Source organism: Natator depressus, chromosome 9 (genome assembly GCF_965152275.1).
Source record: "Natator depressus isolate rNatDep1 chromosome 9, rNatDep2.hap1, whole genome shotgun sequence".
Classification (NCBI taxonomy): domain Eukaryota; kingdom Metazoa; phylum Chordata; order Testudines; family Cheloniidae; genus Natator; species Natator depressus.
The window spans coordinates 86,260,751-86,274,015 of record NC_134242.1 but is presented as its reverse complement, the minus strand read 5'-3'; the positions used below and the strand labels follow the sequence as shown (position 1 = coordinate 86,274,015).

Genomic DNA, 13,265 nt, shown 5'->3' with positions numbered 1-13,265 from the left:
GAGGAGACAAGATACTTTCAAAAGCTGGGAGGAGGGAGAGAAACAAAGGGTCTGTGTCTGTGTCTGTCGGTATGCTGCTTTTGCCGGGGATAGACCAGGAATGGAGTCTTAGAACTTTAAGTAAGTAATCTAGCTAGGTATGTGTTAGATTATGATTTCTTTAAATGGCTGAGAAAAGAATTGTGCTGAATAGAATGACTATTTCTGTCTGTGTGTCTTTTTTGTAACTTAAGGTTTTGCCTAGAGGGATTCTCTATGTTTTGAATCTAATTACCCTGTAAGGTATCTACCATCCTGATTTTACAGGGGTGATTCCTTTCCTTCTATTTACTTCTATTTCTATTAAAAGTCTTCTTGTAAGAAAACTGAATGCTTTTTCATTGTTCTCAGATCCAAGGGTTTGGGTCTGTGGTCACCTATGCAAATTGGTGAGGATTTTTACCAAACCTTTCCCAGAAAGTGGGGTGCAAGGGTTGGGAGGATTTTGGGGGGAAAGACGTGTCCAAACTACGTTTCCCAGTAAACCCAGTTAGAGTTTGGTGGTGGCAGTGGATATTCCAAGGACAAAGGACAAAATTAATTTGTACCTTGGGGAAGTTTTAACCTAAGCTGGTAAAAGTAAGCTTAGGAGGTTTTCATGCAGGTCCCCACATCTGTACCCTAGAGTTCAGAGTCGGGGAGGAACCTTGACACAAGTAATGAATATAAGTTTTAAGAAACTAAATTATGGAACTAATAGAAAAGCCATTTTCCCTTAATTTTATTCTAGTTGCAAGAAGTCATTTTCATAGACAATTTGGACAAACCCTCTGAACCCAGGATTTCTGCAGGTCTCTTCTTCTCCAGGTCTCTCTTTACAGGTCAGGTAAGACAGGCTTTGGGGAAGAAGAAACAATATTTCACAACGTAATTTTCCCCCTTTCAACCTGATAATGCAATCACCCAATTTCATACCACAAACATTCATTGAGGTGGCCTACTAAGAAATTTGCTGATGGTGAAGAAGTCTATTTTCACAGTAATTGAGAAAATACTGGTCTCTGTGCACATCACATGACATTCAAGGATAAACTTAGCACATCTGGTTCATGAAGAGAATTCTAAGTGTAAAGGGCTGGGCAATTCACTTAGATTCGTTCTTTATTACTACAATTATTTAAGACTTGAAAAGAACAGTGTTCAGAGAGTGCTTTTTTTTTTTTTACACTGTATGCAAGTCAACCTAGCACAGTACATAGTGCGCACGCACATGCACATCTCTTGCTTCAAGTCCTCTGACCATGAATTTATTTATAAACTTAACCTGTGAATGAAAACTATTAACTCACCAGTAGTGGCCTAAATCCCTGTAGTCACAGAGTTTATCCATATGCTTTTTACAAACCTATAAGTATTGCTGTGTCCCATCCACAAGCGGAGAAGTACAATGAAGCCTATGATATCAACCCCAACCCTGTCGATTCCGCAGAGTGAGAACTGGGAGTTCAGACAGATAATGCCTCTTACCAGTATTCTTAGTTCCAGTGCCCTTCCCAACAGCAGTGCAACACCTCAATTTTCCCTCAACCTCCTATTCCCAATCAGAGGAGAGGATTTGGGACCCATGGCTAAGAATGTAACCTAAAACAGGCACCTTGATTAAAAAGTAGTGACAAAAGATTTATGGAGGACTAGGAGTTATGGGCTTAATGCAGCAATCACTGAGTGAAATGCTATGGCCTGGACTATGCAGGAGGTAAGACTAAATATTCCTAATAGCCCCTTCTAGCTTTAAAAATCTATGAATCTACAAAAAGTTACTCCATCCTCAAAACCCTATAACTAGGCCTCCTTCCCCTAATATCATGCAGTCCCTGATTCTTTCAATGCATAGGGAGTAAAGTAATACCAGCTTCCCCCTCCATCCACAACTACCCAATCTGCTGTCGGAGGAAATTTGTTACTGACCCCAAATATGACATTTAGTGTAACACTATGACCAGTTGACTATCACAACGACCCAGCCATAAAAAAGTGTTGCAAGCAAAATTTGACATCTTTGCCAAACAGCCAACCACATCTCAAGGTGTCAACTCCAAAAACCTTAAAATATTGGGCTGGAAAGATCTCCTTATCTCCATAATACAAGTAAGTGTGCTCCCTTTGCAATCAGCCTTCCCTTTAAACATTCCAGTGCTGAGCAGGCAGACAATCCCTGGGCAGGCCATATTCAAGCCTGCTAATCCTTATTTAAGAACCAGAATGCCTAAAAAGTATTGTGAGTGGAAGGAAGGAGGTCCATATCCAACAGGCAGAATTCAGGTGAGAGATGAAAGAAGGCAACACTTGCTCTCCATATAAGCAAGTGGCAACACTCACATGACTTAGATGGTAGCAAAATAACAAAGAACATTGGCGCAGAAGACTTAATCCTCAGAGGGATAAAGCACATGAGGGAAGTCATGCTCCTGTAACTTTGAAGATATATGGGACATTTTCACTGGTGTACAAGGGGAATTGTCTGACGATCACCCAAAGGACTAATTATAATTACACTATCAACTTTACACATGATCTGAACTCAAGTACCGTCAAAACATATACTACATCTACAAAATCGACATTAATCACAGGACCACTGTATCTCTACTAAAACAGCACTACTCTGAATACTACAATGGTATCAGTTACTTTCATTGCCCCCTTCTGATATTTTCTTAGCCAGTAAAATAGGTGTGTGTGTGTGTTTGTGTATCTCTTTAATATGAATTCGTTCACAATTTCTATACTGTAGCATACATGTATAATACAAAACTAGAACATGGGGTAGGCCTACTCATACTAGTGGAGATATGTGATAATATTTATTTACCTATTTTCTGAAATACTCCGTGGGGAAATTATTAGAAAATATTTCTATTTGTTGCTTGCTACAGTGAGGTGAATAATGCTTTGATTTTCTTACTAACTTTTTTTAAAAAATTCTACCTTCTGGGAACATTCAAATACTACATAAGCATAAAGCCTGGAAGAGAACACAAACTTTTTCAACAATAGTGATAAAGCCTCACATACCACAAGGATCACAGACACGAGTGATGAAAGAGACCTATCCAATCCATTTGGCAGAAAAAGCAGGGCTGTGCCCACAGTATGTTTTTTTTAGCATTTTGCCCAGTATGACAGGAGTCTGAAGTAAAGGGTTTATCCCACCTCCACAGGAGATTATTGTACAGCATACAAAAAAGAGTCTGATCTTGAAAACACTTAATATTGGGCATAGCACTTTTAACTGAGGGTAGTACCATTGGAGTCAACTAGAACTAGTCAGTCTGAAGTACTATGACCAGAAGCCAGTGTTTGCAGAATGAGCTCCTACTTGAAGTACATACACTACAACTGCATTTACAGGATTAAGGGCCTGATCCAAAGACCACTAAAGTTAACGTCAATGGGTTTCAGATCAGTCCCTATGTTCCTAATGTATGCAAAGGGGAAGCTAACATTGCTTCCACTGTTAAAAGGAAATATACAAATTAACCCAAAACATCTTCTCACTTTCATATTTTCAATATATACTATGAACATAACATAAACATAATTTAAGCCTTTTGATTTGTCTATAGAATGAGGATCTATAGAAAGAGAAGAAAAATAAACAAGAAAAGAAAAGGTTCAAATAAGCCGCTCTTTATATTTTAGCATACTATACGATTGCTTTATTACCATTCTCTCCATCAGACTTCCTTTCATGGTCAGTGTCAGTGAGGGACAAAGCTGAGTTTGCCCGGCTTGACAAACAGGAACTGTGTTCTGATTTCATCCCCGTCATCCACATCCTCAGAGTATGATCTGGTGAAGCACCACCTTCAGTCTCAGTATCCACATCTGAACCCATCTCCAATGGGTAACCATGTTGAGATACACCACGCAAGTCTGTCTGGTAGCCAGAGCACACGATGTGTGGATTTTCACAGAATTCCATCTCTGAAACAAACAAATGTTCAGAGAAAAATTTTGAGATTAGAAGCAATATTCTCTTTAACATACTCCATTTTGGGAAATCTATTTTAGCATTATAAATACAACAGATACAGAAAAGTCTTTTGATTCAATGACTCTGGGCTCGATCCTGCCTTTTGAGGTTCCTCAATGTAATGAATTTTTTAAATGTATGCTGTAAATTGTGTATTAATCTATTTTAATTTTATTCCTTCTATTCTGGTAGGAATGTATATTATTAAAGTATCGACACACACAAATTTAAGAATTAGTAAAATTTTGCAGCATTAGTTTACCACAGAGCTGAATGAACACCAAATAATGTATGCAACTGATAATGTCAAGCCAATATACTGATTTCACCAACATGATTTTTTCCCCCTAAATTTTTCTAAAATTAATTCAGTCCCACAAAATAGAATCCTACTCAATATGTTTAGTCATGGAAAATGTTTGGTGAATTCAGTGTCTGTAAAAGATGAGGAATTCACAAAACTTTGTTTGAAATTCTCTGGTAAATCCACAGGAGACAAAGAATGTTTACTTACCAGTTACTATGGTTCTTTGGGTGTACTGTCCCTGCATATTCACACTTATAGAATGTGGCTCTCCAGTGCCACTGAACTTCAGAAACTTTCTAGAAAACCAATGACTGTTAGGAGAGCACAAGTGCCCCTTTATGGGACTGAATAATCAGAGCCACAATTTTAATGGGCTGTAAAATCCCCAACCATTTCAGTCACTCCACACACAGCATAGCTGTATAACAGTAGAACTTTGGAGAAGAGTGGAAGGTGGGCAGGGCTGAATATGCAGAGGAGAGACTCTCAAAGAACCACAGGCAAGTAACCTATCTTTCTTCTTTGAGATAGCCTCTGCATATCCTCACCTGGGAAAAACAGACTCTCAGAAACATAGGTTGAGGAGTTTTCATTAAAGGATTGCAGAACTGACCTCTGAAATTGAATATCAGACCCCTACTCCCAGTTGAGAAAGTTGTGCTGTGTACAGAGGTATAGCGAATTCCTGGTAGCTGCCCTGTAAATTTCTATGATGGAAACATTAGAGCAGTGGTTCTCAAACTGTGGGTTGGGACCAGTGTTCCTTCTAATTTTTCCCACCCATGTGTGGAATGAATTTTGTTATGTGCACCAATGTGTGCAAGTTAATGGTAGATGATTATTTGACACATCACCTCCATATTGGTGCACATAACAAAATTCATGTGGTGGGGGTGAGGGGTTCAGAGTGTGGGAGGGGGCTCAAGGCTGGGCATAGGGTTGCGGTGCAGGAGTGTGAGGGCTCCGGCTGGGGGTGTGGGCTCTGGGGTGGGGCCAGAGATGAGGGGCTGGGGCAGGGGTAGGGCCATGGTGTGTGGGGGAGGGCTCTGGCTGGGGGTGCAGGCTCTGAGGGGGGGCTGGGGATGAGGGGTTTGGGGTGGAGAAGGTGCTCCGGAGCTATGGCAGGGAGAGAGGACTCCCCCCAGCTCTCTCTCCCCGCAGCAGCACCTGGGCTGGGGTGGATAGGCGCCTCTCCCCCGGCTGCGGAAGCTCCGGGACTGGAGTTGGGTTTGAGAAGAGGTGCCCTGGCCATGGCTGGGTCTGGGCACGGCTGCCCGGGTTTGGGCCAAGCCGCCCTGGCCGGGTCTGGGCTGTGACACGCTGTGTTGGCTGGGGCCAGGCTGCCACAGCTGGAACCAGGTTGGGCGCCCTGGGTTCGGGCCAACCTGGCCGCGTTTGGCTCCGGGCCAGGCCGCCCCTACCATTGCTGGGTCCGGGCCGCGCCGGGCCATGCCACTCTGGGCTGCCACGGCTGGGTTTGGGCCAGGGCGCCGTGGCTGGCTCCGGGGCTGGGCCGAGCTGCCTGGGTCTGGGCCGCGGCATAGTTGGGGGCAGGGGGCCACCCCGGGCATTGCAGGTTGAGGGCCGAGTTAGGTTAGAGCTGGGGGAGGGGCGCTCTCCCCGGCCATGGCAGGTCCCCAGGCAGGTTCCCTGAGCACCTGTGTGGTACTAAATAGGCGGCTGCATGGTCATTCAGCTTATGGGGAACTTAGGTCAGAACCCCTAAGTGGGTCGCAACCCCATTTTAATGGGGTCACCAGGGTCAGCATTAGACCTGCTGGGACCCAGGGCTGAAGCTGAAGCCTGAGCTCCACCTCCATCTGAGGCAATGGGGCTCAGGCTGCAGCCCTCTCTCCCCCAACCAAGAAGGGGGGTCACGGTGCAATAAAGTCTGAGAACTCCTGCATTAGATGGAGGCTTAATGCTCACCCTAGCTTAAAGCCTCAGTGTCCAGCCTAATCCATTTGACAGGCACTGAGTGGAAAGGGCACTCCCTCAAAGGCTACAAAAACCTTGGTGACTTCCCTGAAGGTCTTGGCCAAAATTTACAAACCTAGGCACCTAAAGTTAGGCTCCTGTATTGATAAACTGCCTGATTTCAAAAGGTGCCAAGCTTCTGTACCTCCCACTGTGCTTGTCTTTTTGAGTCCAAGACATAAAAGACAAGTAATTCTAAACACCAGTCTGGGAATGGTCTTCCCTGATGCACATTAGACTGCATGCACCTTTATAACCTCCACTACGAAAGCTCAAGTACTGTGAGCAGATGCTGTGTGGTCCCAAGACGCCCTATTTTTCTATGAGGTTCCCAAATCTCATCTGGAATACTCAGAGTTCCACCTTGATGAAAAATCGTTGGGTACATTTACAATATATTTTATATCGCTCTACCTGAGAATGGCTTCTGATATGGAGCACTGTTCAATTTTAGTCTTTAATTTTAATTATGTATACCATACATCTGAGAGAGAAACTCTGAGCTCTTTATAGTCAAATTAGACAATATGGGCTAAATCTTGTTCCCTTTGAGGTTCAGGAGAGTTTTGCTTCAGTGGGGCCAGAATGAACTTTAGCAGGGCCAGATTTTGAACATCTAAGTCTAGTGTTGGGTTAAGAAAGCCATATGTAATGCACTATGGTCCCAACCACCTTTTCTGTGCACAAGATGAACATTTCAGATGTTTTTTTCTTGACAAATAATCATCTACCATTAACTTACTGCAAATTATCATTGCATTTACTTTCATCTACTTACAACACAGTAAGTTAATAAAAATACTTTATTGCCCAGTGTCATACAAATATGGAGGACCAAGAGCTATATACCAGTATTTATGGTTCTCCCTGACTGAGTTCAAAATAGGGCTAATAATTAGCCAACTAAAGTGCTACACAGCTATAACGAGATATCAGTGACATGAAAACTAAATGAGATAAGGAAACCAGGCTACTTGTTTAAATGTGGATTGCAGATGCTAGGCTTTCACCCAATTCTTTGCGGACACAATCATCTATTACCAAAAAATGAGTGTAACAGCCAGTTTAAAATTCTGATTAAATGGCATAAGAAGTTGAAGTTGACATGCTCTGGCTCTGAGTTAAACATCAAAAAAATGTTAAAGGGCAAAAAGTCACTGATGATTAGCTCACAGTCAGCAGTGGAAACAATCTTTGTCAAATCTGTGGAGAAACCCATGGATAGTTTCTACTGAATCAACGTATTACAACAGTTAGTCAGAGTTTCAGCAGATAGTATCAGAAAAGTGGAAGAAATGAATATCCTCTATTTATATAAAATCCATAATTATCAAAGGAAAGGAAGAGATTTGTTTATTAAAGATGCAAGACTCAGGGCTTGTCTGCATTTACCAGGGGATCGATGCACGGCGATCGATGCATCAGCAGTCTATTTAGCGGGTCTAGTGAAGACCCACTAGATCAACCACAGATCACTCTCCCATCGACTCCTGTACTCCACTTGAACGAGAAGTGCAAGGGGAGTCGACAGTAGAGTGTCTCCCGCTGACATAGCATAGTGTGGACCCTGCAATAAGTAGATCTAAGTATGCTGACTTCAGCTATGTTATTCACATAGCTGAAGTTGCGTAATTTAGATCGCTCTCCCCCCGTAGTGTAGAAAAGGCCTCAGAGGTGGTCAGATTAGCCTCAGACATTTGGTCGGTTGTAGTCTCTCTCAAGACTGGATGTTATAACTGCTATGAGATGATACTTTTGAAAAATAAATAATTTTACTACATGAAGTACAATTTTTATTTAAAGATGTAAAATATTTTTCTTTACTTACTCCTCGATGTAATAATGTCTTTCCAGGAGAATTAACTACAGGGCTAGCTTCCAATCTCAATTATTCCATAAATACAGAGTAAGTCCTCTGATTTTGGGATTTCATCAGTGTAACTGAGATCAGAATCTTGCCAATATTTTAATGAGATTACAGGATACCGCGGCAATCTCTATGCTCACAGAATCCCCACTGAAGTCAATGTCAGTTTTGCCTGTATCAGGACTGCAGGCATGTGATGAGGCTCTTTGGTTGTTTTTCATGTTTGTTTGTTTGTTTTAAATTTGGTAATCTTGCAGCATTTTTCATTCTCTATTTTTGGCAGATGTGGATAGACAAGATATCTTTGTTCCTATCTTGAATCCTGCATTTCTGCAAGGTGCTCTACCAAGCTACTCTCCCCTCTATCAACTATCAGGTAGCTGACAAGGAGCTGAAACATTTTTCATACCCTGCTTCTCTTTCAAAGCAGCCCTGACTTTCTCTCATCAGTCAAAAAGCATCCTTACTAAGTGCTAACACTTTAGTAACTCTGTGGGCTGTGCTAGCTGGGTCTATGGCCCCAGTGGAGCTTGGGCTACAGGTGGCTTATTCTGCTGTGTCCGACTCCAGGCAGCTTGTTTGCCACTGGCAGCCTGCAGCCCAGGTTCCATCAGTTTGCACTGGCAGAAACCAAGTGATGAATTCAGCCCAGGAAGTCTCACTAATGCTAATTAGATTACACACGTTTACAAAGGGCAGAATTTACCCCTCAGTCTATATATTAATTCAGAAAGTAGCAGCTAATGAATTCACTATTATAGATATTTTTTGATGAGACGGAGCAAAACAAATTTACTTTTGTGTACAACAATTGATATTCAATTGAATTGTAACACTTTCCTTGGATACACAGAATATTTCCTTAAATATACAAGCTTTTGTAGGGTTTTAACTCCCATAGGATGCATTTTCTGCAAAGCACTTATAGTGCCGAAAGTGGTTGGTTTTTTTAGCTTTGCACATCTAATCTTGTTACCTAAAATACTCCAATATTCCCTAAGGGAGATAAAGTTCAAGTGGATTTATGATAGGTCTCTTCTTACCAAAAAGCTATAGTCTCAGGAGAAATTAGAGGACATTCATACAAAATCCAAGTTTTACACAAATTATGTGTTGGGGGAAAAGGTATAAGAATATATAAAATAAATATGAAAAATCATCACAGGACCGCTGTGGTATAGCTAGCTCCAGCTTTGATGCTAAGAAACAATGTGACCTTTGAACCCTGGTATACATAAACATAAATATGGAAATATAAATGGGAATTTAGAAATATTTTATGTTATTGGGAAATGAAGACAATTCATCATAATTCAAATTTACTAATGGATAAGATGCAAATTCCAATTTCTCCTTCAAAAAGAATTATTGTTTTGTGCAGGAAAAATGTACAAATGGGCAGAACAGAATATTTTACTCTCTACTGGGTAATGATGCTTTGGCAATTCTTTGCGAGATGTTCACTTTGGTATAGTAATCTGGTAACTGAACTGGCAGCCAAGAGAACCTGCCTCCTGCCCTCTCCCCCCCCAACCCCCTCCACTGCCCTTTTCTCTGCCCCACATCCAGATAGCTCTTAAAGCATTATAGCTCCTTGTCCATTGGAGGAAGTAAAGCATTATAGCTCCTTGTCCGTTGAAGGAAGCACTCCCAGCCCACACAGTATTTCTGAAGTCTTGACTATACTGGAATTTTAGCCACCAATGTAACTACAATTCAGAGTTTGGATTTGCAAAAACTGGTGTAAATTGTGTCCACACTAGGTATTTGCCCCAGTGCAGCTATTTTGGTGGCTAAAATTCCAGTGAAGATAATGCCTGACGGATGGTCAAAAGGTGTATCTAATTTCAGGGCTTTTTCAGTTGTGGATTCATTGTCCCCTAAATGTTTAGGAATAACTTTCCATGAGTTTCAATTTGTGAAGTTTTCTGTTCACTTTTTCATTGTGAGGAGTGGCATACCCCTGTGGAAAAAATTGGAGAATCCATTCCTTTACTCACAAATCATCCCAGATCTGTGCACATCTTAGGGGATCCATAGGAGCCAGGGGAACATCTGCACAGATCCCATTTACATAAATTCTGCCACGCAGCCTCACAGGCTACGGCTAGCTTCTGGACAGCTTGGCATCCCCAGAAGTCCTGGCTTCCTAGGGCTCTCATGAGGCTGTTACCCCCTAATTTCTCTTAAAAGGAAGTTCCAAAGTGTTGCTTTCCCTTACAGATATGGGAGAGGAGAGAATTTGTAGAAACCTGGATGAGTCCCAAGTCCTAGCTCCCAAGTCCTTCTTATTTTTGTTCACTAACAAAGTTTATATTTTACTTAGGGCTGTCAAGTGATTAAAAAAATTAATCATGGTTAATCGTGCTGTTAAGCAACAACAAAATACTATTTATTTACATTTTTGGATGTTTTCTACATTTTCAAATATATTGATTTCAATTACAACACAGAATACAAAATGTACAGTGCTCACTTTATATTTATTTTTGATTACAAATATTTACACTGTAAAAACCAAAAGAAACAGTATTTTTCAGTTTACCTAATACAAGTACTGTAGTACAATCTCTTTGTCATGAAAGTTGAACTTACAAATGATGTACAAAAAATAACTGCAATCAAAAATAAAACAATGTAAAACTTCCTACTTCCTACAAGTCCTCTTCCTACTTCTTGTTCAGCCAGTCCCTCAGACAAACAAGTTTGTTTACATTTGCAGGAGATAATGCTGCCCGCTTCTTGTTTACAATGTCACCTGAAAGTGAGAACAGGTGTTCACATGGCATTGTTGTAGCTGGTGTCGCAAGATATTTACGTGCCAGGTGTGCTGAATATTCATATGTCCCTTCATGCATCAACCACCATTCCAGGGGATATGCGTCCATGCTGATGATGGGTTCTGCTCGATAACAATCCAAAGCAGTGCAGACCAACGTATGTTCATTTTCATCATCTGAGTCAGATGCCATCAGCGGAAGGTTGATTTTTTTTGGTGGTGGTTCGGGTTCTGTAGTTTCCACATTGGATTGTTGCTCTTTTAAGATTTCTGAAAGCATGCTCCACACCTTGTCCCTCTCAGATTTTGGAAGGCACTTCATATTCTTAAACCTTGGGTTGAGTGCTGTAGCTATCTTTAGAAATCTCACATTGGTACCTTCTTTACGTTTTGTCAAATCTGCTGTGAAAGTGTTCTTAAAATGAACAACATGTGCTAGGTGATCTGAGAATGCTAGAACATGAAATAAATGGCAGAATGTTTGTAAAACAGAGCAGGAGACATACAATTCTCCCCCAATGAATTCATTCACAAATTTCATTAACGCATGATTTTTTTAATGAGCGTCATCAGCATGCCCTCTGAAATGGTGGTTGAAGCATGAAGGGGCATATGAATGTTTGGCATATTTGGCACGTAAATACCTTGCAATGCCTGTGACAAAAGTGCCATGTGAATGCCTGTTATCACTTTCAGGTGACGTAAATAAGAAGCGGGCAGCATTATCTCCGTAAATGTAAACAAACTTGTTTGTTTTAGTGACTGGCTGAACAAGAAGTAGGACTGAGTGGACTTGTAGGTTCTAAAGTTTTACATTGTTTTGTTTTTGAGTGTAGTTATGTAAAAAAAATCTACATTTGTAAGTTACACTTTCATGATAAAGAGATCACACTACAGTACTTGTATGAGGTGAAATGAAAAATACTATTTCTTTTGTTTATCACTTTTACAGTGCAATATTTGGAATCAAATATAATAATATAAAGTGAGCACTATACACTTTGTATTCTGTGTTGTAACTGAAATCAATATATTTGAAAATGTAGAAAAACATCCAAAGTATTTAATAAATTTCAGTTGGTATTGTATTGTTAATCGTGAGAGTTAACTGTGATTAATCGACAACCCTAATCTTACTACAAGTATCCTAGACCAGCATATCCAATCATGGTTTTAGATGGGCAGTCTTTTTTAGCCATAGCTTACGAACACTAACAATGGAGATTTGTAACTACAAATGCCCATGTTGTTGTTTCTCAGCCATGTTTATGCTTAGATGAGTCAAAAGCAAAACAAAGTATAATTGATCATAGTTTATTGCCATGATCAGCTATTTTAGAATCATACTTAAAACATCTTGTTGTTGCATGAGCAAACTCAGAAATATAGGGTTGGTGGATTCTACCTGCAGATGATGGAAGAACTAACTAGTGGGGTCTTCTCGGATGCAGATTGAAATATCTGGTTTCTGTCTTCACTGAGCTGCAAGCAGGAGGCATTGGCATTGGCAGCCTTTCCCTATGCAGAAGGATGTGAGTTTTACCCAAGTAAAGATGGCAGAATTAGGGTTTTATCTCACAAAGAACAAACTAGTGAGGATAATTATCCAAAATGAAGAACAAAGGATACTATCAAAACAAAGTGGAAAGAAAAGAACAAGGCTAGTGAATAAACTGACCCATTGGTCAGTTTCCTTCCAAATACCCTTGTTCACTTAAAGCTGTCCATTTGTTTTTAATAATACCTAGTTAAAGAGAATCTGCTAGTCTAGAACCCCACGATATTAATAAAACGCTAAAGAATCTGCTGTCCTTTGTGGATCCACAGGTTGCTGTGCCACACGTTTTATGAACACTTCTGGCAAACAATTAGTAAACTAATTTATTTTGGATTCAAAGGCATATGCTAGAAGTGTTGAGTTTTGAACTGAATATATTCACAAAGTTGCTTTATCACAGGTATTTTTCAGATTAAAAATAACAGTTCTTGAACTAATAATGTACCAATTCCTCTATCTGTGTAACGTAAAATTTAGTGTGTTTTTAAATAGAAAACTGAAGGAAATGCTCAGTCAGCTCACAAAGGGGAAACAAATGCAAATGACAGAGGGAGTTAAGTCCCCAGTATTCACCTTATGTTAATCCTCCTCTGAACTCCCCTCCCCTAAACTGGAGATCAGTTGAGAACAGATGAGATGCCTTTATTACCAACCCTGAACGGAATATCTGGGGCTTGGTGGCAAGCCAATCTCAGGTTAAGGCAAGAGCCTAATGAGGGAAGTGAATTCCAGGGCTAACAAAACCTCAGAATTTTTACCTCT

The 13,265-nt window shown here is 40.6% G+C and overlaps 1 protein-coding gene across 9 annotated transcripts in view; it reads right to left on the bottom strand.

Annotated features, from left to right (window-relative positions):
- The window catches only part of TENM1 (teneurin transmembrane protein 1), a 1,396,333-nt gene that overhangs the window by 324,007 nt on the left and 1,059,061 nt on the right, over positions 1–13,265 (bottom strand). For all 9 annotated transcript variants that reach the window (XM_074962522.1, XM_074962525.1, XM_074962521.1 and 6 more), the window contains one exon: positions 3,706–3,966. In XM_074962522.1, coding sequence (XP_074818623.1) covers positions 3,706–3,966 — 261 coding nt within the window. The remainder of the gene's footprint in view (positions 1–3,705; positions 3,967–13,265) is intronic.